The sequence below is a fragment of the Symphalangus syndactylus genome, chromosome 6, assembly GCF_028878055.3.
Source record: "Symphalangus syndactylus isolate Jambi chromosome 6, NHGRI_mSymSyn1-v2.1_pri, whole genome shotgun sequence".
Taxonomy (NCBI): domain Eukaryota; kingdom Metazoa; phylum Chordata; class Mammalia; order Primates; family Hylobatidae; genus Symphalangus; species Symphalangus syndactylus.
In genome coordinates this window covers 24,804,323-24,832,000 of record NC_072428.2, presented here as the reverse complement: position 1 = coordinate 24,832,000, position 27,678 = coordinate 24,804,323, and the positions used below count along the sequence as shown (strand labels likewise).

Sequence of the window (27,678 nt, the reverse complement as noted above, 5' to 3'; positions counted from 1 at the left end):
GAACCAAGTTGGAAAACACTCTGCAAGATATTATCCAGGAGAACTTCCCCAATCTAGCAAGGCAGGCCAACATTCAGATTCAGGAAATACAGAGAACGCCACAAAGATACTCCTCGAGAAGGGCAACTCCAAGACACATAATTGTCAGATTCACCAAAGTTGAAATGAAGGAAAAAATGTTAAGGGCAGCCAGAGAGAAAGGTTGGGTTACCCACAAAGGGAAGCCCATCAGACTAACAGCTGATCTCTCAGCAGAAACTCTACAAGCCAGAAGAGAGTCGGGGCCGATATTCAACATTCTTAAAGAAAAGAATTTTCAACCCAGAATTTCCTATCCAGCCAAACTAAGCTTCATAAGTGAAGGAGAAATAAAATACTTTACAGACAAGCAAACGCTGAGTGATTTTGTCACCACCAGGCCTGCCCTAAAAGAGCTCCTGAAGGAAGCACTAAACATGGAAAGGAACAACCGGTACCAGCCCCTGCAAAAACATGCCAAATTGTAAAGACCATCGAGGCTAGGAAGAAACTATAGCAACTAACGAGCAAAATAACCAACTAACATCATAATGACAGGATCAGATTCACACATAACAATATTCACGTTAAATGTAAATGGGCTAAATGCTCCAATCAAAAGACACAGTCTGGCAAACTGGATAAGGAGTCAGGACCCATCAGTGTGCTGTATTCAGGAAACCCATCTCACGTGCAGAGACACACATAGACTCAAAATAAAGGGATGGAGGAAGATCTATCAAGCAACTGGAAAACAAAAAAAGGCAGGGGTTGCAATCCTAGTCTCTGATAAAATAGACTTTAAACCAACAAAGATCAAAAGAGACAAAGAAGGCCATTACATAATGGTAAAGGGATCAATTCAACAAGAAGAGCTAACTATCCTAAATATATATGCACCCAACACAGGAGCACCCAGATTCATAAAGCAAGTCCTGAGTGACCTACAAAGGGACTTAAACTCCCACACAATAATAATGGGAGATTTTAACACCCCACTGTCAGCATTAGACAGATCAACGAGACAGAAAGTTAACAAGGATATCCAGGAATTGAACTCAGCTCTATATAAAGTGGACCTAATAGACATCTACAGAACTCTCCACCCCAAATCAACAGAATATACATTTTTTTCAGCACCACACCACACCTATTCCAAAATTGACCACATAGTTGGAAGTAAAGCTCTTCTCAGCAAATGTAAAAGAACAGAGATTATAACAAACTGTCTCTCAGACCACAGTGCAATCAAACTAGAACTCAGGATCAAGAAACTCAGTCAAAACCGCTCAACTACATGGAAACTGAACAACCTGCTCCTGAATGACTATTGGGTACATAATGAAATGAAGGCAGAAATAAAGATGTTCTTTGAAACCAACGAGAACAAAGACACAACATACCAGAATCTCTGGGACACGTTCAAAGCAGTGTGTAGAGGGAAATTTATAGCACTAAATGCCCACAAGAGACAGCAGGAAAGATCCAAAATTGACACCCTAACATCACAATTAAAAGAACTAGAAAAGCAAGAGCAAACACATTCAAAAGCTAGCAGAAGGCTAGAAATAACTAAAATCAGAGCAGAACTGAAGGAAATAGAGACACAAAAAACCCTTCAAAAAATTAATGAATCCAGGAGCTGGTTTTTTGAAAAGATCAACAAAATTGATGGACCGCTAGCAAGACTAATAAAGAAGAAAAGAGAGAAGAATCAAATAGATGCAATAAAAAACGAAAAAGGGGATATCACCACCGATCCCACAGAAATACAATCTACCATCAGAGAATACTACAAACACCTCTATGCAAATAAACTAGAAAATCTAGAAGAAATGGATAAATTCCTCGACAAATACACCCTCCCAAGACTAAACCAGGAAGAAGTTGAATCTCTGAATAGACCAATAACAGGTTCTGAAATTGTGGCAATAATCAATAGCTTACCAACCAAAAAGAGTCCAGGACCTGATGGATTCACAGCTGAATTCTACCAGAGGTACAAGGAGGAACTGGTACCATTCCTTCTGAAACTATTCCAATCGATAGAAAAAGAGGGAATCCTCCCTAACACATTTTACGAAGCCAGCATCGTCCTGATACCAAAACCTGGCAGAGACATAACCAAAAAAGAGAATTTCAGACCAATATCCTTGATGAACATTGATGCAAAAATCCTCAATAAAATACTGGCAAACCGAATCCAGCAGCACATCAAAAAGCTTATCCACCATGATCAAGTGGGCTTCATCCCTGGGATGCAAGGCTGGTTCAACATACGCAAATCAATAAATGTAATCCAGCATATAAACAGAACCAAAGACAAAAACCACATGATTATCTCAATAGATGCAGAAAAGGCCTTTGACAAAATTCAACAACCCTTCATGCTAAAAACTCTCAATAAATTAGGTATTGATGGGACGTATCTCAAAATAATAAGAGCTATCTACGACAAACCCACAGCCAATATCATACTGAATGGGCAAAAACTGGAAGCATTCCCTCTGAAAACTGGCACAAGACAGGGATGCCCTCTCTCACCGCTCCTATTCAACATAGTGCTGGAAGTTCTGGCCAGAGCAATCAGGCAGGAGAAGGAAATAAAGGGTATTCAATTAGGAAAAGAGGAAGTCAAATTGTCCCTGTTTGCAGATGACATGGTTGTATATCTAGAAAACCCCATTGTCTCAGCCCAAAATCTCCTTAAGCTGATTAGCAACTTCAGCAAAGTCTCAAGATACAAAATTAATGTACAAAAATCACAAGCATTCTTGTACACCAATAACAGACAAACAGAGAGCCAAATCATGAGTGAACTCCCATTCACAATTGCTTCAAAGAGAATCAAATACCTAGGAATCCAACTTACAAGGGATGTGAAGGACCTCTTCAAGGAGAACTACAAACCACTGCTCAATGAAATAAAAGAGGATACAAACAAATGGAAGAACATTCCATGCTCATGGGTTGGAAGAATCAATATTGTGAAAATGGCCATACTGCCCAAGGTAATTTATAGATTCAATGCCATCCCCATCAAGCTACCAATGACTTTCTTCACAGAATTGGAAAAAACTACTTTAAAGTTCATATGGAACCAAAAAAGAGCCCGCATCGCCAAGTCAATCCTAAGCCAAAAGAACAAAGCTGGAGGCATCACGCTACCTGACTTTAAACTATACTACAAGGCTACAGTAACCAAAACAGCATGGTACTGGTACCACAACAGAGACATAGATCAATGGAACAGAACAGAGCCCTCAGAAATGATGCCGCATAGCTACAACTATCTGATCTTTGACAAACCTGACAAAAACAAGAAATGGGGAAAGGATTCCCTATTTAATAAATGGTGCTGGGAAAACTGGCTAGCCATATGTAGAAAGCTGCAACTGGATCCCTTCCTTACACCTTATACAAAAATTAATTCAAGATGGATTAAAGACTTATATGTTAGACCTAAAACCATTAAAATCCTACAAGAAAACCTAGGCAATACCATTCAGGACATAGGCGTGGGCAAGGACTTCATGTCTAAAACACCAAAAGCAATGGCAACAAAAGCCAAAATTGACAAATGGGATCTAATTAAACTAAAGAGCTTCTGCACAGCAAAAGAAACTATCATCAGAGTGAACAGGCAACCTACACAATGGGAGAAAATTTTTGCAACCTACTCATCTGACAAAGGGCTAATATCCAGAATCTACAATGAACTCAAACAAATTTACAAGAAAAAAACAAACAACCCCATCAAAAAGTGGGCAGAGGACATGAACAGACACTTCTCAAAAGAAGACATTTATGCAGCCAAAAAACACATGAAGAAATGCTCCTCATCACTGGCCATCAGAGAAATGCAAATCAAAACCACAGTGAGATACCATCTCACACCAGTTAGAATGGCCATCATTAAAAAATCAGGAAACAACAGGTGCTGGAGAGGATGTGGAGAAATAGGAACACTTTTACACTGTTGGTGGGACTGTAAACTAGTTCAACCATTGTGGAAGTCAGTGTGGCGATTCCTCAGGGATCTCGAACTAGAAATACCATTTGACCCAGCCATCCCATTACTGGGTATATACCCAAAGGACTATAAATCATGCTGCTATAAAGACACATGCACACGTATGTTTATTGCGGCACTATTCACAATAGCAAAGAGTTGGAACCAACCCAAATGTCCAACAACGATAGACTGGATTAAGAAAATGTGGCACATATACACCATGGAATACTATGCAGCCATAAAAAATGATGAGTTCGTGTCCTTTGTAGGGACATGGATGAAACTGGAAAACATTATTCTCAGTAAACTATCACAAGGACAAAAAACCAAACACCGCATGTTCTCACTCATAGGTGGGAATTGAACAATGAGAACTCATGGACACAGGAAGGGGAACATCACGCTCCGGGGACTGTTGTGGGGTGGGGGGAGGGGGGAGGGACAGCATTAGGAGATACACCTAATGCTAAATGACGAGTTAATGGGTGCAGGAAATCAACATGGCACATGGATACATATGTAACAAACCTGCACATTGTGCACATGTACCCTAAAACCCTAAAGTATAATAAAAAAAAAAAAGTCCCAGAAAAAAAAAAAAAAAAAAAAAAGAAGTAGTAGTGGCATCGTGAGGGTTACAGATTCTGAAGCCACTATATGTGTTTCAATCCTAATTCTTCCTCTCACTGTTTGAAATTAGGCAATTTATTTAGCCTCCTTCTTTAGATTACCTATCAGTAAAGTACTATTACCTACCCATTGGGTTGCTGTTGTGATAATTAAATAAGTTAACCTTTGAAAAGATTCTCAACAGTATGGAGGAAGCACAAAATAAGTGCTGACCAAGATTATTAGAATGATGTACTGTCTACTTATAAATTTGTCCAACAAAAGTGAATGGAATACACCTGGAACAAAATGGCAATGTCATATAATTTGTACATTTATCAAACATATAAAAACTTGATAATAGAACACCCTACTGGTGTTCTACCACAGAGTAGGGTGATTATGGTTAACAATATTGTGTTGTGTATTTCAAAACAGCTGAAGGAGCTACTCAGAAGGCTGATGTGGGAGGAGCATCTGAGCCCTGGAGGAGGAGGCTGCAGTGAACTGAGATCGTGCCACTGCACTCCAGCTTGGGCAACAGAGCAAGACCATGTCAAAAAAAAAAAAAAAAAAAAAAAACGGAAAGAGAGGATTTTGAATGTTCTCACTACAAGGAAATAAAAAATACATAAGATGATGGATATGGTAAATATCCTAACTTCATTTTTATACCATGTATATTCGTATTGAAACATCACACTATACCCCATAAATAATGTACGATTATTATATGTCAATTAAAAACAAAAACAAAATTCAATGAATATTTTCCTTGAATAGAAGATTTAAAAAATTTACATCTTACAGTGCTGGTTATCTTCTCTGATTACTTAGCAGAGACTTTATCTGAATCCTTTTGTACAGACATCCTCCTGTAATAACTCTTAAAAAGAAATCAACAACGATGATTTGGTATTTAAATACATAGAAGATGCTATTTATTTGTTCTGTCTGTTGATATCATTTCTGGTTTCAAGTACACACATGATGCTAAAGTAATTTAGAAGTGACTAGAATATCTCAGGAAATGCTAATAGTCATATGAAGGTGAAACTAAATGGAAAATCAACGTTTTTTAAGGAGAAGAGGATACAGTGTCCATGATGAAAGCAATAGTAGACAAATATGTTACCTGACAGCACACTATCATCTTTAACACTGTTATCACCATAAGTTAACAATTACTGTGTATTTAGCATTGTAGTAATAAATATCAAGAACACTTGTACAGCTGAACCATACTCTATTACAAATGGTAAATAAATAAGATTGATTATTTAAAAGTCAAACTTACTTATAGGGCAACCAGAGGCTATTATGGTTCAAAATAAATTTACGATGACATTGTAATTATTCAATTATGTGTTTACATTGAGGATGAATACAGAGATAATGTTAATTAACAAACAGCTGCATTAATAATTTGATAGTGACACAGAAGATTTACAGTAAAGTAGAAAATTAAGCTATAATTATTAAAGTAAGAAGAGCATATGATGAGTAAACAAAAGGCCACCTCTTCCCCATAAGCTACAGAAGCCATGTGATTGGTGAAAGGAGCTAACACATTCTATCTACTTTTCATTCTTCCATTTTACTGTTCTTGCACTTTTTCTAGCTGTACAGGCAAGGTGGTTGTATACAATTTCAATAAACAGAATTTCGATTATCAAAATTTAAATAGGATGTTAAAAAAATAAACCATAGGGTTTATTTGATTTTGTCAGACTTCCCACTAATAGTGGAAAATCTTTCTAAGCCAGGATCCCAAATGCATTTAGTTATCATGTCTCCTTTGTCTGCTCCAATCAATGACAGGGCCTCAATCTTTCCATGTTTTTTATGACCTTGACATTTTTGAAGAGTATTGGTCAGTTATATTGTAGAATGACCCTCAATTTGATATTGTCTTATGTTTTCTCATGAGTAGACTGAGGTTGTAACTTTTTTTTCCTACAAGTGCCCTTCTTGGTGCTTCAATCCAGAGGCTACATTATGTTGATATGTCATGTTATGATGATGAAGATAACTCAGTTAAAGTGGTGCCTGACAGGTTTCACCTCTAAGGTTTTTTCCCTTTGTAATAAATATTTTGGGAGAGATACTTTCAGATTATGCAAAATTCTATTTCTCCTCAAACTTTTGTCCAATAATTTTAACATCCACTGGTAAATTTTGCCTGTAACAATTATTACTAAGGTGTTTATGTAGGGTTTTAAAAGTAACTAAAATATATGAAATATAATGGCTGAATTGTTCTTGATATAAACATTTAAATTCTACTGATGCATTTTTTTCTTACATTCAAAATATGAATAAATATTATTTTCTTTTGTCAGCATTCAGTTAATGTTAATCAATTATGACACCAAAAATAACATAATTGAAATGTTACTTACATAACTATGGCTTTTAAAGAAATCTGATGGACTAGTGGTGAGGATTTTGTCTCCTTCCAAACCAATTACTCGTTTACAAATATTTGATTTTGGATCACTTGGGCTTTTTGCAATCACAATGTCACCTCTGAGGGGAAAAAGTCAAAGAAATGTCTGTATTATTTATTAAGCAAAAACACATGCATGACACTGCTTTAATACTTTTATAAGACAACTTAAACAAAGCCATAAGCTTTATCCTCTCATATACTGACTCTTCCATGCATTTACTGGCTTTGAGAACCTTTGTGACTGAATACTTTGGGTGAGAATCCAACAATAAGAGTGATAAAAAGGCTATCTAAAATTTCTGATAATTTCAGAAGATTCTAAACTTTCAGATAATTCTATAAGAATTATCTTTTTGCATTGTATCCAGTATGCTTTACTCCTGTGTCCAAATTCTTAGAACCAAAATTGTGGAAAAACAATTCTATATAGGCCAGGTACAGTGGCTCACAACTATAATCTCAGCACTTTGGGAGGATACGGCAAGAGGATTGCTTGAAGCCAGGAGTTCATGGCTGCAGTGAGCTAAGATCGTGCCACCATGGGCAACAGACTGAGACCATATCTCCAAAAAAAAACACACACACACACACAAAAAACAAACCAAGAAAAACCCCAAACGAACCAAAAAAGAAAAAAAAAAACCCTCCACACAATTCTATATAAATACAAACAAATTAAGTAAATAAATATTGCGGTCCAGCCAGTAGCACTGATTGACTCTAGAGCACACTAAAAAGGTAAAAACATCATCCATGTTTCCCTAGAACTCAAATAATTGAGGAATGATAGCATGTAAGTCCTATAACCCATATCAAAAGAACTTATATTTGAGAAAAAAAATCAAAAGATACAACAAAATAAAATGCTAAAAGCTGCCTAAATATACACTCTGAAAAATAAAATGAGATATCAAACATATAAAACCAATAAGGGTCTGATTACATAAGAAGACATGATTTATGGAAGAACTGACAATCTATCTGGTAATAAAAAATAAGAAAGATCCTAAAAAGTGAAAAGGAAGAAGATAGAACATAGGACTAATGACCACAGTCAAACAGAACACAATACTCTTTCTGCATAAAACGAGCAATATGTGAATTCTGTTGACACACGTTTAAAAGGATTTAACACATTCGCTTATTAATTGTACCTAGTTCCAGAAACAGTTTAATGAAGCATACGTCAAAATAATATTAAAAGTCATAAGAATAAAAGGAAAATGATGATGAAATCAGAAACCTAATAACTGCTCTATAGACGCATTAAAAGGGGTTCTAAACTCTTTGAGAGCCAAGTCAGAAGAAATTAAGACCGGTTACATGGAAATCGTTAATTAATAAAATAACATTTAGCTTGGGAGGTAAGACAAAATTTTCCCTAACAACTAAATCAAAGAGAAATTCACAAGAAACATTCTTATATAAGAGAATAAAAGATACCATCTTTATCAGAAATTTTACAGAGAGTGCAGAAATAGTATTTACAATGATGATCTCTTGAGGCTATTCTTGGTAAGAGTTGAAAGGTAGCAAATCATTACATTCTATAATTTGGAGGCAACATAGTGTTGCCTTCTTTTGAAAACAGAATAAAGGTATTTTCTTTCTAACCAACTAGAACCATGTCAGTGGATCTGTTCAGATGAACAAATTTGCAAAGATTGTAACACGCCATCAAAGTTGATTTTGGGTAGCTTTGGAGGAAGAGACGTTTTTCCATGGGTGTTTAATGAAGCTTAAGTTCTTTGATCAAATAATCAATATGACCCTTAAAACAAACTTTGCACTCGAATGGCAACATAGAAATCATAATTCAGAGGCCGGGCGCGGTGGCTCACGCTTGTAATCCCAGCACTTTGGGAGGCCGAGGCGGGCGGATCACGAGGTCAGGAGATCGAGACCACGGTGAAACCCCGTCTCTACTAAAAATACAAAAAATTAGCCGGGCCTGGTGGCGGGCGCCTGTAGTCCCAGCTACTCGGAGAGGCTGAGGCAGGAGAATGGCGTGAACCCGGCAGGCGGAGCTTGCAGTGAGCCGAGATTGTGCCACTGCACTCCAGCCGGGGCGACAGAGCGAGACTCCGTCTCAAAAAAAAAAAAAAAAAAAAAAAAAAAAAAAAAAAAAAAAAAAAAAAAAGAAATCATAATTCAGTTGTGCTGTTTTGTAGAAAGTAGTATTAAATAAACTTTATTTCTGGTAGTCTAACTAGATATATGCATAGCGTTTAGATCAAAATACATATCCCTTGGATTCTTAACTCCTTCAAATAGTTTTAAAAGGAAGCTTATTAAAAATTTTCTCATTTATATTTATAAACATCCTTATTATTCTACTACACAGTAAACTTTTGAAAACTAGTGCCAATTATCTCATTAATCTTAACATTCTCTATAATGTATGGTACATCTTATAAATTAGGTGCTCACTACTATTTGTTGAAAGAATAAGCAGTAGTAAAAATCTGACTGTCTCAAGGTTGAGTGTTCTGTGCAGTTGACTGAAGAGACATCCATGTGCTTTAGATGCTAGATATGCAAACTTTTATTCTTGCCTAAATGAAAGATTATTTTACATTTAGAAACAGGCAGCCAACAACAGGACACCTTGCCAGGGGTCAAAGATTCCCCTGAAATCTTGAGTTCTGTGCTGTGGGTAAAAGAAAGAGAATACTCAGGACAGTAATATTTCTTAAGTAAAAGTTACCAGCTGGCTACCTTGGCTCTAAAAGTTACTTTGGTATATCTCATAAATGGCAGATTTTGAGCTGTCCTGTAACCTGGATGAACAGGGTACAAAATAAGATCCTCAAAGAATCTGAATTCATTTACTGAATGTAGTTATTTCTTTTACTTATCTGAATGCAACGAGTAATTTTTTTAAAAATATCAAGCTGTGTATTCAAAAACTATTCAGCCAACAAGTTCAGCTCCTCATTCAGAATGCCCAAGGATTATTGTGAATAAAATTATGTCACTGGCATGGAACACAGATGCTTGGTTTCATGCTACGGTGAGGCTAGGTCTCCAGTTAATTCAAAGGCTATATAAGGATAATTTGATATAAGTTGAAAAGAAAAGGGAGCAACAACACAATCTATTATATAAGTTTTATTTCGTAATTCCTATATCTACAATTAAGTATATAGAAGTTGTTATGGGTAAAAGATTTGAAGAAGAATTACCTAGGGAGCATGCCAAACCATACAGGTTGACCAAGGGAGTTTCTATCTGCAGAATCTAAGGCTGGTGACAGATCAGTAAATGTGAAGAAATGTATTCTTAACAATTTTCAGTAATGTGAAATAGGTTATAGCAAAGGTGAATAGTGAAAGAGAAGTGCCTAAACCTGCTTAATATGCCATAAACTAAACACTATCTCAAGGGAATCAAATTTGTAGCTTACTGAAATGAAAGCAGGCATAGATTTTTTTCAGAACTATAAAAAACAAATGGACTCAAAATTTTAGGGTATCAGAGAGGTGCTCTTTAGAAAATATATTAAATTATTAATACTTGACATTCATTTCGAAGAAATCATTCTCATAGAGTTAATTGGAATAAAGGGTATCGCAAGGATTGGAACCACCATTTGAAATAGGATTTTTTTTTATTTTTTAGTGAGATGGAGTCTTGCTCTGTCACCCAGGCTGGAGTGCAGTGGCACGATCTCAGCTCACTGCAACCTCCATCTCCCAGGTTCAAGCAATTCTCCTGCCTCAGCCTCCCGTGAAATAGGACTTTAAAAGGTTTAGTGACAAACAATATTTGCCCAGTTATTCAACTTAACATAATTAATCAGGAGACTCATAATATATACAATTCCTGGTTCTCAGCCATATACAATGATGTAATCTAAAAATCATCAAATGGGTTGGGCACAGTTGCTCACACCTGTAATCCCAACACTTTGGGAGGCTGAGGTGAGCAGATTGCTTGAGCTCAGGAGTTTGAGAGCAGCCTGGGCAACAGGGCGAAACCCAGTCTCTACAAAAACTACAAAAATTATCTGGGCGCAGTGAGTATACACCTGTAGTCACAGCTACTTGGGAGACTGAGCAGAAGGATCACTGGAGCCCAGGAGGTTGAGGCTGCAGGGAGCTGAGATCGTGTCACTGCACTCCAGAACTGGGAGCCAGAGCAAGACCTCATCGCAAAAAATGTATATCAGAAAATTAAAAAAAATAAAAACCATCAAATGGTCATCATAGACTATATGTAAAGATAGCAATCAATAGAACTACAGGATTACTTTTAAAATTAAAGAACAAAAACATTGATTTGGATCTGTAATGTAATCCCTAAGTTCCCAGTTCTTAACTCAAAACATTCTAAAGCCTAATTAAAAAAGTTAAGCTTACATGTATATTGTAAGGGACTGCTAATTATTTTTCAAAATGATGCAAGAGATACAATGACCCAAGAGACTGCATATGTTTGAGAAACTATTAAAATTTCTCAAACTGAAAGAAAATATTTGACTCAAAATTTTATCTAGCTGGTTATTAATATGTTTATTTATGAAAGAGTTTTTAAAGATAAAGTTAAGGAACTGCAGAAAAGACATGAGGTGTGTGTATATCTTCACTATAAATTTAATATATCCATGACAGAAATTTACCTTTGGATACCATAAAAATGTCGACTAAGATTTTCTGCAAAGACGATATCTGAATTTTGAATTGTAGGCTCCATTGATGGTCCAGAACACTGAAAAGAGAGGTAATCTGTAATCTAAATTCAAAATATCTTTAAATTTAACATAAATCATTTAAGCAAGCTTAAAAGAAAGAAAATCAAGCAAATGTTCTTAAAGCTTGGGGGATGATTCATGAAAATTTGGCAGTTCTCAAGTAAGTTCAACTCTAGAGTAGCCACTAAGTCTGGAAATATAGACAAATAGATTATAAATGGATTATTGCTTTCACATTATAATGCCTGAATAAAACAATATTATCTATGTTTCCAAATTTAGGCCACCCTATAGAATGTCAGTTCTATGAAGGCAGAGATCTCTCTCATGTTCCCAGCTATATAACCAAAGCCAAGAACAATGTTTGGTACAAAATTGATAAACCATACATATTGGTTGAAAGAATGGGAGAATAATACATTTTCTTATTACTATCAGATATAATCCAGTGAACATGATGATGATTTACTAAATGGTATTATACTATTCTCAGTGAGCTTATGCTCATCCTCCTCTTCCAAGAGAATAGCTTACTCATTTCATGGGGGTGCAACTTAAATTTTTTACTGAAAAATACTAGCATGATGAGATGGACTTTAAAGATTTTCATGGCCAGGCATGGTGGCTCACACCTGTAATCCCAAAACTTTGGAAGAATGACTTGAGGCCAGGAGTTTAAGACCAAACCTGGCAACCTAAAGAGACCCCATCTTTACAATGAAGCAATTAAAGATTTTCCTATTTGTATGTCTCAAAACAATAATCTTGATATATACAGGTTGAGTGCCCCTAATAAAAAATCTGAAATCTTAAATGCTCTAAAATCTGAAATGTTCTAAGTGTCTACGTGACACCACAAATGGTAAATTCCATACCTGACCCCATGTGATGCATCACAGCCAACATGCAGTCAAAATTTTTGTTTCATGTACAAAATTCTTTAAAACAGTGTATAACATTACCTTCAGGCTATGCATACAAGGTACATATGAAATATAAATGAATTTTGTATTCAGACTTGGGTCCCATCCCCAAAATATCTCATTATGTATATGCAAATGTTCCAAAATCCAAAAAAATCTAAAATCCGTAACACTTCTGGTCCCAAGCATTTCAGATAAGGGACACTCAACCTCTACCTCAGAATCAGAAAAAATTATCATCACCACTTTAAAAATCTAAATACGACAGTCTCCATTTATTCTACTTGTAAATAAAACTTTTTACTCAAAAGTTCCTACTCAGGCAGAAATAAGAGGAAACACAATTACAGTTTGTTTGCTACCTTTGGAAGTACCAATCTAACTTACAAAAATCAAGAAGGCAAGTTTCAGCCAGGTACAGTGGCTCATACCTACAATCCCAGAACTTTGGGAGGCCAAGGTGGGCAGATCACTTGAGGCCAGTAGTTCGTGCACAGCCTGGCCAACAGGGTGAAACGCCATCTCTACTAAAAATACAAAAATTAGCCAGGCATGGTGATGTGCACCTGTAGTCCTAGCTACTTGGGAGGCTGATGCACGAGAATTGTTTTGAGCCCAGCAGGCAGAGGCTGCAGTAAACTGAGATCACTTGATTGCACTCCAGCCCAGGCAACAGAGCAAGACCCTGTCTCCAAAAAAAAAAAGAAAGGAAATTTCAGTTAAATATATATATTTCCATTACTCCACCTTAACTGGAGGTTACGTGACTGTCAATCTGATAAAGTAAACCCAATTTAAAAAAAAAAAAAACAGTAATAACAACAATAAAAAAATTGACTGGCTGGTCAATCAATTTATTCTTTCATTTACACAACAAAAGGCTTGAATCAATAGCCACAGTTTGTAGTTTCCCAATACAGTATTCTGAAAAAGTATTAGTTGGGGATAGGGAGCAACTTTAACATTTTAATATAGACATTAGGCAGAATAATCTGTCTTAATTACAGATTATTAATTTGTTTTAATTACAGTTAAACATGGTTGTTATGAGCTGGAATTTTGAAAACTGGACAAATATGTATTGAAATTTCAAGTTACTTACTAACTGTGGGACCTGGAACAAGTAAATTACTTAAGCTTTCTCAGTTCATTTCCTCATGTGTATAATGGATTACTAATAAGTATCTCAAAGAAGTGTAAAACATTAAATGAGTTAGTAAGTGTAAAACATCAAACATATCTGGAAACACAGTAAATAGGATTCAATAAATGGTAACGACTATTGTTATACTATTCAAAAGGACCTTTTGTGCCCATTAGAAACAGAATACAGAAAATATTTAAGTAGTGTTCCTTATATCTTCTATCAGTGCCAATTCAAACACACTTTCTTATTATTCCAATATTTAGAAAGATTTTGTTTTAAACTTTCACATTTTATTCATTAAACTAATAACCTCAACTATAATAAAAGGAAAAACACATTTTCCTTCCATTTGAAAAAAAGTATATATTTAAGATGAATATTCTTGAACATAAAAACTTACCATGACAACACCACCAACGTACTCAAAAGCACAATGAGCTATACAGCCATATTGAATAGTATAGCCAACAAGTCGAAAGGTTTTCCCCAGAACACCACGAAGCATAGTTCTATGTAGACTCTGCCAGCATTGGCCTGATGGTAAATTTCAAAAAGTTTCATGATCAATACTATTTAAAAACACTTAAGAAATAACTCTATTGTAAAATATTTTACAATCACCCAAAATGTACTAAGTGCCTAATACAATTTGGTGCAGGAAAGCAAGAGTTTATTATCAGTTCTACTAATGATATTTTAAATGGCAAATTGTAGCCACTAAATATTTTGATTTACCAAAGTTTATATTCAAATGCCACTGGGTCTATACATGAATTATATGATTAGTAGATTATAAACTAGTCTGTCCCCTTCCATGTCTTGGTTATTTCTTCTATTAAGGCAGATGCTTAAAAAAGATAGTAACTCTTCCAAAGGACTAATAGAGGTTCCTTGCTACATATTACTTCTTGCCATGTAATAGGAAATAATGGAGAAATCACAAGAATAGGAATATGGAGATTCAAGTTTCACACTGGTTATTTTACTAACTTGTATAATCTTCAACAAATTACTTAACCCTTCTGGGGCCTAGTAGAAATAATCTCTCATAGAATGATTCTTAGAATCAAATTCAGCAACATATGTCAAAGTACTTTATAAAAAGATATATTCATTTGTGAGCTATTAACTATTGATGTAACAAAAGGAACACATAAATACTATGAAACAACAGCATAAAGAATCATTTAAAGATTTTTTAAAGCTATATAAAATTTTAAAATATTGTTCATCTAAAATATTTCTAATACCTGTCCTTTCCTATTTAACTGTTACAACTATGTATCATGCATTTCTTAACTAATAGCCTAACTCTTAGGCCTAGGCTACAATATACTGTTCTCAGATTAAATTTATTAAAATATATCGATAATAATATGTAACATCTGCTTAACATGTTAAGATTTACATATAATACCTCTGTAAGATAGATATTATTACCATCCTCAATTTATAGACAAGAAAAAAAAGCCTAAGAGTAGTAAAGTAACTTGCTTATTATCATCACAAAGTTGGCAAAGGATGAAGCCAGTAATAAAAGGTCTCCCAAAAAAGAAAAGCCCAGCATCAGATGGCTTTACCTCTGAATTCTACCAAACATAAAAAAAAGAACCAACACCAATTCTTCTCAAACTATTCCAAAAAACTGGAAATCGAGAGAATTCTTCCTAATTCATTCTACAGGTCAGCATTGCCCTAATGTCCAAACCAGATGCAGGAAAAGAGAAACTATAGGCCAAAATCCCCAATGAGCTGAGATGCAACAATCCTCAACAAAATACTAGCAAACCAAACCCAACAACGCATTAAAGAGATAATACACCACGATCAGATGGGATTTATCCCAGGGATGCAAGGATGGTTCAACACATGACAATCAAACAGTGTGATATAGCACATCAACAGAATGAAGAACAAAAACCATACAATGATCTCAATAGATGCAGAAAAAGCATTTGATAAATTTCAACATCACTTCATGACACAAACTCTCAAGAAATTAGGCAAAGAAGGAACATACATCAAAACAATAAAAGGCAATATATGACAAACCCACAGCTAATATCATACTTAATGGGGGAAAAGCTGAAAGCCTGTCCTCTAAGATCTGGAACAAGACACGGATGCCCACTTTCACCGCCCTTACTCAACATAGTAATGGAAGTCCCAGCCATAGCAATTAGGCAAAATAAAGAAATAAAGGGCATCCAAATTGAAAAAGAGGAAGTAACTATCCTGGTTATGGATGACATGATCTTATATATAGAAAAACCTAAAGACTTCACCAAAAATACTTTTAGAACTGATAAATGAATCCAATATAGTTGCAGGATACAAAGTCAACATACAAAAATTAGTAGCATTTTATTCACCAGGAATGATCTAGCTGAATAAGAAATCAATGGGATCAATAAAGCAATCCCATCTAAAATAGCTATAAAACATTAAAAATATAAATAGGAATAAATTCACCCAAGGGGGTGAAAGACCTCTACAATGAAAACTACAAAAACACTGAAAGAATTGAAGAGGACATAAAAAATAAAAATGGAAAGACAGCCCATACTCATGGATTGGAAGAATTAATGTTGTTAAAATGACCATACTACCAAATGTGATCTAAAGATTCAATGCAATCTCTATCAATATACCAAAGTCATTTTTCACAGAATTAGAAACAATCCTAAAATTCATACAGAACCACAAGACCCCAAATAACCAAAGCAATATTGAGCAAAATGAATAAAGCTGATGGTATTACACTACCTGACTTTAAAATACACTACAAAGCTATAGTAACCAAAACAGCATGGTATTAGTATAAAAACACATAGACCAATGGGATACAATAGAAATAAATCCATGTATTTACAGCCAACTGATTTTTGACAAGGTGCCAGGAACATACACTGGAGAAAGGACATCTCTTCAATAAATAGTGCTGGAAAATTTGGATATCCACATGCAGAAGGACAAAACTAGTCCCCATATCTCTAACCATATACAAAAATCAACTTAAAATAAATTACAGATTTATAAATAAGATCAAACTATAATACTATAGGGGAAACACTTCAAGACATTGGTCTAGGCAAAGATTTTATGGCTAAGAAATCAAAAGAACAGGCAAGAAAAAACAAAAATAGACAAATGGGATTTAAACTAAAAAGCTTCTGCACAGCAATGAAAATAACAAAGTAAAAAGACAACATGTTGAATGGGAGAAAATATTTGCAAACTATGCATCTGACATGGACTAATATCTAGAATATACAAGGAACTCAACAGCAAAAAAACAATTCAATTAAAAAGTGGGCAAATGATCTGAACAGACATTTTTTAAAAGAAAACATACAAATGGCCAACAAATATATAAAAAAAAGCTCAACATCACTAATCTTCAGGGAAATGCAAGTCAAAACTATAATCAAGTATCATCTTACCACAGATTGATTATTATCAAAAAGACAAAGAAAGTGCTGGCAAGGATGTGGAGAAAAGAAAATTCATATACCCTGTTAGTGGGAATGTAAATTAGTACAGTCATGGAAAACAGTGTGGAGGTTTCTTTGAAAACTCTAAAGAGAATCAAAAAATAATTCTCGCAATTCTGCTACTGGGTATTAATCCGAAAGAAAGGAAATCAGTGTATCAAAGGGATACCTGCATCCTCATGTTTATTGCAGCTTAGCTACTATTCGCAATAGCTAAGACACAGAATCAACCAAAATATCCATCAACAGATGAATGGATAAAGAAAACATGCTATACATACACAATGGAATACTATTCAGCCACAAGCAGAATGAAATCCTGTTATTCAAGGCAACATGAATGACCCTGGGGCACATTATGTTAAGAGAAATAAATCTGGCACAGGAAGAAAAATACCTTATGTTTTCACTCATCTGTGGGAGCTTAAAAAAAATATTGAGCCTATGGAAGTATAGTATAGAATTATAGGTATCAGAGGCTGGGAAGGGGAGGTAGGAGGGGAGAATGAGGAGAAGTTGGTTAAGGGACACAAAATTACAGCTAGATAGGAGGAATGAGTTACTGCCTTCTGCAGCACTGTTGGATGAATACAGTTAACTATAATTTATTGTTTATTTTCAAAAAGGTACAAGAAGATCTTTAATGTTCACAACATAAAGAAATGATGTGTTTGAGGTGATGACTATGCTAATTACCCTGATTTGATCATTATATACTGTATATATGTAACAAAATATCACTGTATCCCATTACTACATACAATTATTACATACCAACTAAATATAAAAGGAAAAACATTGAAAGTGAATCTAGAATATATCTTCGTAGATGTTGGTTGTAGTATTTTATGTATATTTCAGATAGTAAAAGTGAGCAAATATTTAAGTCATTTCTCACTGTGAGAAAAAGAAGCAACAAATATGGAAAGGGATCTTAAGGATGAATTTGAATTATCAGAACAAATTTACTTAAATAAACATGTATATAATTGTCTGTTTGCCTATAAAAAAATGTCATCCTAGCTCTGTCCACTGTGAAAAGGCCATTGTAAGAAGCAATGACATTACAGTAATTATGAGCACACTTAGTGCCCACATTTTTGGTTTCTAAGTATCATTCTCCACCACAGCAGAACAGTCAGTGCTCAAAGACTGGTGCAAACAAAGGAACCATTCTGAGGGGTCATCCAATAGCCAAATGTGGGACAATATAAGCCTAAAAATCATAACAGTAATTGATAATACATTAAATTTGGGACAACATAAGCCTAAAAATAGTAACAGTAACTGATAATACATTAAATTAAAAATGAAATTTTTAAAAAGATGCACGTGTTGCAAATAGGGAAAGTTCTTCATCAAAACATGACAGCTAATAAATGCAGAAGGAATGGTAAAATTATCACCAGTGTAATAACTGATTCAGACAAGGGCCATTGATACATGCTAAAATATACTGGGTGAAACATTGTTGGTCAACAAGATATTTGAAAAGTATCAAAGTAGATTTTTTTTTTTTTTTTTTGCAAAGGGAACAAGGTATCTTTACAATGGGAAGATCTGGTAAATACTAACTTAACAAAATGAATAAATTTAGCAGCATACTGATACCATGTAGCATCTTACCAACGGAATGATAAGTACATCATCATCATCTGTGTACCATTCTTGCCAAAAATGTGTAACCTAAATCTGATCATGAATAATCAAAACACATCCATATTGCAGACATTCAACAAGAAAACCAGATAGAACATTTAAAAAATATAAATTTAATGAAAGGAAAAATTATACTAAAAGTACTATTTTCAATTACAAGAAAATAGAAGGACATGACAACCAAACACAATATGAAATCTTGAATTGGATCCTGGAGCAAAAGGAAAAAGAAAGCTATAAAAGACATGGGGACAACTGGGTAAATATGAATATTGTACATAAAAATATATCACTGTTTCAGTGTTAAATTTCTTAACAATATCATGCTATACAGGAGAATGACCTTGTTCATAGGAGATAAACAAGGAATTATTTTGAGACAAATGCTATGACTGCAACTTCCTTTCATATGGTTCACTTCTACTGCTAATAATCATGTATACAGAGAGATGTAGACAAATTGATACACACACATATATACACACATACGGACATATTACATATGGAGATAGAACGCTAATGTGGCAAATGTTCATTGTTAAATCCAAGTGAAGTGTATACAAATGTGCATTGCACTATTTTTTTCAGCTTTTTTTGTAGAATAAAACTTCTAAAAAACAAACACTTGGGGAAAAAAGGGTGACTTCATTCATTCAACAAATATTTACTGAGCTACTACTATGTACCAGATACTGTGTTCAGCTCTGGGAATACAATAGTGAACATGATGCCTTCTCTCATACAGCTTATAGTATAGTGGGGCAGATATCATACATACACAAAGTAAACAAATAAATACATAAATACATTAAGTAATTTCTGTAAAGAAAAATATAGTAAAGTGATAGAGAATAATGGATGAGGCATACTTTCTTTAGGATGAATCAGAAAAGATTTCTCTAATGAAAATGCCATTAAAGATAATGCTGCATTTAACTTTCTGAAGAACGGCCAAACTGTTCTCCAAAGTAGTTGCACCACTGTACATTTTTACTAGTAATGCATAAGGTTTCCAGTTTCTCCATATCCTTGCCAACATTTGTTACCATCCATGTTTTGATTGTAGCCATCCCAGTGTGTATGAATCTCATTGTGGCTTTGATTTGCATTTCCTTAGCAATAAAATATTCATAAGCACCTCTTTCATGTGTTTATTGATCATTTGTATATCTTCTTTGAAAAATGTCTACTCAAACACTTTGCCCATTTAAAAAATTGGGCTACTATAATTTTTAGTTCAATGCAATCAAAGATTATAAGCATGCTATAAAATAGTACTAAATGATTGCATTCAATCAAAGCACATTATAAAATAGAATCAAATGACTGAAAGCCAAGAGAAAAAAAAAATACAAAACAGAAAGAGAGCAACAGGTGATTCAGGTATTGCACTTAATATATGAACACTTTAAAATAACCATGATTAACATTCAAAAAAACGGAAGGAAAGATAAAAGTTCAGCAGTGATCTAAAATCTATTAAAAATCAAATGGAAATTATACACAACACAATACTACAAAATAAAATATAACTAAAATTAATGCATTACATGAATATACCGGCAGACTCTGCCTACTAGGCTCAGCCTAACAGAAGACAAGTGAACTGGAATGCAAGTTGGGAGAAAGTAATAAGACTGAATGACAAAGACGAAAGCAGGTAGACAATCCAGGAGAAACAGTATTAATATAATCAGAGACCTAAAGAAGAAGAACAGAGAATAGGACAGAAGCAATATTTTGAAGAAATACCGGTAGATAACTTTCCAAATTGATGAAAGACCGTAACTCACAAACTCAAGAAATTCTACGAACCATGAACAGGATACACACAAAACACACAGCTACATCTAGGCACAGTAGAGTCAAGATGCTGAAAAAGACAATGAGAAAAGTTTAAAATTGGTCAGAAATTTACCTTTTCAAAGAAACAATTTTGTCTGTTCAACAAAATGGAATGGCTACCTTTACATAAGAAATAATTAAAACCAGAATAAAATAAAATGGCATTTTTAAAGTATGAAAATCACCAAACTATAATTCTATGTCTGATGAAAATATACCTCAAAAGCTAAAGAAAAAAATAAAAACATTTTCAGAAAACAAGTTTTGCGAATGTTTTTGCCAGCACAACTGTAATAAAATATATGCTAACAGGAATAATTCAGACAAAAACAAAATGTTATCAGATAGAATTTGGCAAATGAGCCGGGTGTGGTGGCTCATGCCTGTAATCCAACACTTTGGGAGGCCAAGGTGGGCAGATCACCTGATGTCGGGAGTTCAAGAGCAGCCTAACCAACAAGGATAAACCCCGTTTCTACTAAAAATACAAAATTAGCCAGGTGTGGCAGCACATGCCTATAATCCCAGCTGCTCAGGAGGCTGAGGCAGGAGAATTGCTTGAACCCAGGAGGCAGAGGTTGCAGTGAGCCGAGATAGCGCTATTGCACTCCAGCCTGGGCAACAAGAGCGAAACTCCATCTCAAAAAACAAAAACAAACAAACAAACAAAAAGAATCAGGCAAATCCAAGAAGGAAGGAAGAGAACTGAAGAGTACATACATATATATTTGGATAAAGATACTGATGCTGTTTAAGACAATAACAAAAATGTTTTACAGGACATAAAACATATATAAAAAAGAACACTAAAAAATAGAACTATCATATGATCCAGCAATTCCACTACTGGGTCTATATCCAAGAGAAAGGAAATTAGTATGTTGAAGAGATGTCTGCACTCCTATGTTTATTGCAGCACTATTCAGAATAGCCAAGATATGGAATCAACTTACATGTCCAACAGATGAATGAATACAGAAAATGTGGTATATATACACAATGGAATACTATTCAGCCACAAAAACCAATGAAATCCTGTCAAACAAGGCAACATGTATGAGCCTGGAGGACAATTATGTTAGTGAAATAAGCCAGGCATAGAAAGACAAATATCGTATGTTCTCACTCATACATGAAAGCTAAAAAAGTTGATTTCACAGAAGGAGATAGAATAGTGATTACTAGAGGCTGGAAAGTGTGAGGCATGATAAGGAGGGACTGGCTAACAGACGCAAAATTACAGCTATATAGGAGAAATAAGTTCTACTGTTCTATTGCACTGCCAGGTGACTATAGTTAACAATAATTTAGTGCATATTTTCAAAGAGCTATAAGACTTTTAATATTCCCAACACAGAAATGATAAATGTTTGAGGTGATAGATGTTAATTACTCTGATTTGATCATTATACATTGTACATATGTATCAAAATCATACTGTACCATAAGTGTATACAACTATTAAGTGTTAAAGAAAAATCTCCCAGTGAGAAACCTGTTTGGATAAGGCCCTAGACCTCAATGAAGGCGTTAACCCGTGGATCTTTCTCCCTCTCCTTCCCTCTGAAGTGTTCCCTGACCTTCGTGTATGGCCTCCAGGTATGTCATGTATCCAGGACCTGTAAGTAATAAAACCATTATTTCTATCTTGTGTCTCTCCTAATCATTGAAGGAGTGCTTTCCATCTTAAAGATGCTAAATTAAAATATATATATTTAGATGCTAAATTATATATACATATATCTCTTCAATTTAAAAAAACAGGGCAATAGAGAATGGGATCAAACAAAGGCCAACAGATTGGGTTTTGATAGAAGTTTAGGTACTTCCTCCAATGTAATAAAAGGGAAGAAAAATATGGGTTAACATACTGGTAGTTTTGTCAGTTTGATGGTAGAAAAATAAGGGAGCTCTTGCCTCTTGTTTTTATTTACTCTTTCTTATGAGCTGATGTCATGAGCTGAGACTGGGAACTTTTAGCACAAAGTGAACTGGTAAACAGAACTGGTTACAGGTGTACTAGTATTCTATTGGTGCCAACAAATTACCATAAACTTAGTTAGTGGCTTCAAACAACACAAATTTATAATCTTACAGTTGATAGGTCAGAAGTCTAACGTAGGTACCACCGGGCTAAAAAATCAAGACGGTTTCTTTCTAAAGGCTTTAGGGAAGAATCCATTTCCTTGCCTTTCCCAACTTCTGGAAGCACTAACATTCCTTTACTCATAGACCCTTTGTTCAATCTCAAAGCCTTTAATCTCCCTAGCCATTATTCCATGGTCACTTCTTCGTCTGTCTGTTTCTCTCTCTCTCCTGCCTCCTTTTTACTCTTTTAAGGACCCTGATGATTACACTGAGCCCAACTAGATAATTCACAATGACCTCAAAGTCCTTAATTTAATCACACCGGTGAAGTCTCTTTTGCCATGTAAGGCAACATATTCAAAGGTTCTGGGGATTAGGATGCAGACATCTTTGGAGGGCCATTATTCTACTTACCACACCAGGATACAGAACATTAAACTAGTAATTACTAAACTGTGGTTCCTCAGACCAGCATCAATATGGCATCATCTTGAAATTGATTTGGTCAAATACAAGATTTATTAGAATCAGAAACTTAGGAAGCGTTGTTCAGCAATCCGTATTTTAACAAGTCCTCCAAGTGACTGCTCTAAACTCTCAGTGACCAAAGGCTATTGCCAGCCTTGGGCAGCCCTATTTATCCAGTCATTTACTACTATGTGTTGTATAACTTACCATGTACCATGTGTGCTGTGAAAAAATCTGGGAAGCTTGGGCATCAAAAAATTCAGAATCTGTTACTTTTTTAATTCCCTATCATATTAACATTAAAAAACTGAGTCATTAATGTAGAGAACCAATTTCTTTAAAGGGGAACCTATATATTCTTTCAAATAATTAATAGGAAAGCTAGGGAAAAACTGAAAAGCAGCATAAAAATTGTGACTGTCATACAGCAAAAGAAGTGTAGGAAGATCCTCCCCAGAAATCTTTTAAGAGCCTCTTCATTACTTTACATATATTAACTCATTTAATCCTTAAAACAACCCTGTGAGAACTTAGATATCTCTTTTATTTTTATTTATTTATTTTTTGAGATGGAGTCTCGCTCTGTCGCCCAGGCTGGAGTGCAGTGGCACAATCTCGGCTCACTGCAATCTCCACCTCCCGGGTTCACATCATTCTCCTGCCTCAGCCTCCCAAGTAGCTGGGACTACAGGTGCATGCCACCTCGCACGGCTAATTTTTTGTTTTTGTTTTTGTTTTTGTTGTTTGTTTGTTTGAGACGGAGTCTCGCTCTGTTGCCCAGGCTGGAGTGCAGTGGCCCAATCTCGGCTCACTGCAAGCTCCGCCTCCCAGGTTCATGCCATTCTCCTCTCTCAGCCTCACGGGTAGCTGGGACTACAGGCACCTGCCACTACGCACAGCTAATTTTTTGTATTTTTACTAGAGATGGGGTTTCACCATGTTAGCCAGGATGGTCTCGATCTCCTGACCTCGTGATCTGCCTGCCTCGACCTCCCAAAGTGCTGGGATTACAGGCGTGAGCCACTGCGCCCGGCCATTTTTTATATTTTTAGTAGAGACAGGATTTCACCATGTTAGCCAGGATGGTCTTCATCTCCTGACTCGTGATCCGCCCGCCTCAGCCTCCCAAAGTGCTGGGATTACAGGCATGAGCCACTGCGCCCAGCCCCTTAGATATCTCATTTTACAGATAAAGAAACTGAGGAGCAGAGAGATGAAAGAACTATTCAAAGTCATGCAGCTCATTAGAGGCCAGGCCAGAATTCAAAATGAAGCTGTGTAGGTCTAACATCCAATACTACACTATATTGCCTCTCAATTTAAATGAAAAAAATTTTTGGATACTATAAAATAGGCATCTGGGAATAGAGACACATAGGAAAGATAGAGGTAGGACTGATGTTAAAACCAGCTAAAAAGATTGAGCAGAGTGAACCTCAGAAGCTGAAAAGAAATTAGAGATTCCTCCATCTTTAGAAATTTCTGGGCATAGGCATCCAATTCTAAGATTCTGATTTGGTTCCAATCACTTAGGTAGACTTACAGTAATTTCAGAATACCCAAAGTCACAAAGAAGTTGTCCACCTGATTGTTCAGGTCTGAAATTCCTTTGAAAAGGGAAAGCATTTCATTTCAGAAATAGGAAAAATATATATATACATATTATACATGTATGTAAATATATTATATATGTATATATATGTCAAATGTTAATTAAGACCATCAGTTTACATAAATTAATTCATTCTAAAGTATAAACAATCACAGAAATGATTTAAAATGTCATTAATGTATTTTTGTTCCAATAGAGGAACAGAGTTTGAGAATAAATTAGCATTTAAAGAAGTGTTCACATTAAGAAAGGGTGAGCAGAAACAAGTTAGGGAAGGAGAAAACAAATTACATCATAGTTTTGCCACATTTACCTTCATTTGGGCAAGAAAAAATAGTAGATTTTGACATTTCTGAGACCTTGGAGATGTTCAAAGTCAAGAATACTTACACAAAATCCATTTTCCCCACAGAATGATGCATAAAAAGTAACTGAGAGATATATGTCCACTTAAGATCCTAGGTAGAAGTTATTGTGCCAAGTAGAGAACAACAAAGACTCATTATGCTGAGTAGTATATACTCTGCTCAATAGCTAAATAATTCACTCTCAAACAGCAGAGCCTCCATCAAAGTAATCCAAATTCCTGCCATTTCAAAATCACCTTCAGGGCTGCTCACGAATTGTTCAAATCCATAAGTGTTAAATCTACTGTAAGATTTGTATAGAGATTTTTGTTTTCTAAAACTGCAAACTCAAGGCACTCATACCCCCATAATCTATGAAGATTTTATTAAAACCTGTTTATTTTGAATTAAAAAATTAGCTGGGCATGAGGTGCACACCTGTAGTCCCAGCTACTTGGGAGGATTACTTGAGCCCAGGAGGTTAAGGCTGAGGTGAGCCATGATCTTACCACTGCACTCCAGCCTGGGCAACAAAGCAAGACCCTGTCTCAAAAAGAATTAGAAAAAAACACCAAACCTGTTTATTTTGTTTCATTAGCAGAGGAAATAACTGCCATTACTTTAAGGTTTAAAGCAGTGAATACTGCTTCAAATTTGACTGGAGCATCAAAATAACATGAAAACCTAATATCAACCAAAATTAAAAACTAAAAATCCAAATTCCCAGGCTCCCTGTGATTCCTATGATTCTCATCCTACATAATAGAGCTAATGAAAGAGAATCTCTGGGAACTCGGCTGCAGATTCTACAGTTTTAATAAGCTCCCAGGAAGGAAGTCCAGTAAAGGACTTTATCCTGTCCTTGAAGACCACCGACACATACTCGATATTTTCAGAGACTTGACAAAATTTACCCATTCATTATCTTTAAAGTAATGTTAACTTTGGGATAATTCCATAAATTTTCATCAAGTAAACATTATAATGCTAATACTTCAATGTATTTCATTAGTCCATTGGTATTTTCTGAATTTCACATTTTTACATATAACCAAAATTGAAACTCACCTTATGTTTATAAAGAATAAGCAGTTGATCATTTTAATATAACAAAGCATCACCTTCCAAAAAGTAAAATACCAAAACATCCACATTCATTCACCAATAATACAACTATTAAATGATCTATTTCAAAACAATATAGCAGTTGTGTGAATAACAGTGGAAGAATATTAATTCAAAAAGAAATATCATTTAGCATTATCATAGGCTAACCCTCACTGTGCCACACAGTTCATGAACGGCTTTTAGAGAGATCAGCCTCCAACTCCTGGGCTCAAAGAATCCTCCCACTACAGCCTCCCGAGTGTCTGGGACCAGGGACGGGTGCCACCATGCCCAGCCCCATCCTATTCTTTGGTTATACCTGACTTATCATTCTTTTTAAAAAATTTCTTCTCATTTCATCCTATATCCCACTTTCTTATCTCCAAAAATAATTCCCTTAAGTCTTATTGACATCATGAGTTGCCTGTGCTGCAAATTAGTATCTAGCTTAAGATAAGCCAAATTTCTTACAAGTTATCAACAGATATTAAAATTCAAATAACCTATATTTTTATGAAAAGAATGTATACCATTGAGAAGATCTTATGTTTTATGTTGAATTTACTTCAGATGAGTTTATTTGAGACTTTCCGAAGAAAATAACCATCTCTAATCAAATAAGAATGACCCCTAGAATGGAGAAGGAAAAAATACTAACTCTCAAGAGCAGTTCAGTAAACACCTGAATAAAAAGTAAAAAAGTAAATACTGACCAGGTTTAATAAAAGCTTCCAGACAAATTCTGTTTTGAATGCAAAACTACTTTTAAAAATAAATATATAATACTATAAACTACCACAGAAAGTTATGCTGAGATAATAGCCCACCTGGCAAAATAACGTGAAATTACACATAAACCAAATATTTTAGATTTAAAATAAGTAATTTTATTATGAGGATAAGAAAAAGATTTTAGTCCATTTACTTCATGGATAGCTTTTTTCATCATAATAAAATAAAAATTTTTCCAAACAGCAAACATACAAATAGAAGGCAAAAGTTGTCCTTTATAAAAGTAACACAATGCAGTTTACTGGAAATATTGGCAAGCTTTCTCATTCATTCATTCAAAATGTGGTAAAAGTTTGGAAATACAATTTGAAATACAACAGCTTGGAACCAGTTAAACCAAACCCAGGAACTCTGTATAAATTTATTATATTTGCTGGCTTTTCTACTAAAGACTTAATATGGAAAAGAA

The 27,678-nt window shown here is 35.0% G+C and overlaps 2 protein-coding genes across 10 annotated transcripts in view; one reads left to right on the top strand and one right to left on the bottom strand.

Annotated features, from left to right (window-relative positions):
- DNAJC24 (DnaJ heat shock protein family (Hsp40) member C24) overlaps window positions 1–5,413 on the top strand; it is a 90,916-nt gene extending 85,503 nt beyond the window's left edge. The window contains exon 6 of one of the 2 annotated variants that reach the window (XM_055282046.2): window positions 5,081–5,413. In XM_055282046.2, coding sequence (XP_055138021.1) covers window positions 5,081–5,266 — 186 coding nt within the window. In that variant the 3' untranslated portion in view covers window positions 5,267–5,413. The remainder of the gene's footprint in view (window positions 1–5,080) is intronic. The other variant, XM_055282050.2, reaches the window with a different exon arrangement.
- IMMP1L (inner mitochondrial membrane peptidase subunit 1) overlaps window positions 1–27,678 on the bottom strand; it is a 130,605-nt gene that overhangs the window by 69,163 nt on the left and 33,764 nt on the right. For all 8 annotated transcript variants that reach the window (XR_010121494.1, XR_010121495.1, XR_008658402.2 and 5 more), the window contains 3 exons: window positions 14,258–14,391; window positions 11,716–11,804; window positions 7,045–7,171 (listed from right to left, as the gene is read on the bottom strand). Coding sequence is in view for 5 of the 8 variants with exons in the window: in XM_055282043.2 (XP_055138018.1) it covers window positions 7,045–7,171; window positions 11,716–11,804; window positions 14,258–14,391 (350 nt within the window). In the remaining 3 variants the exon portion in view is untranslated. The remainder of the gene's footprint in view (window positions 1–7,044; window positions 7,172–11,715; window positions 11,805–14,257; window positions 14,392–27,678) is intronic.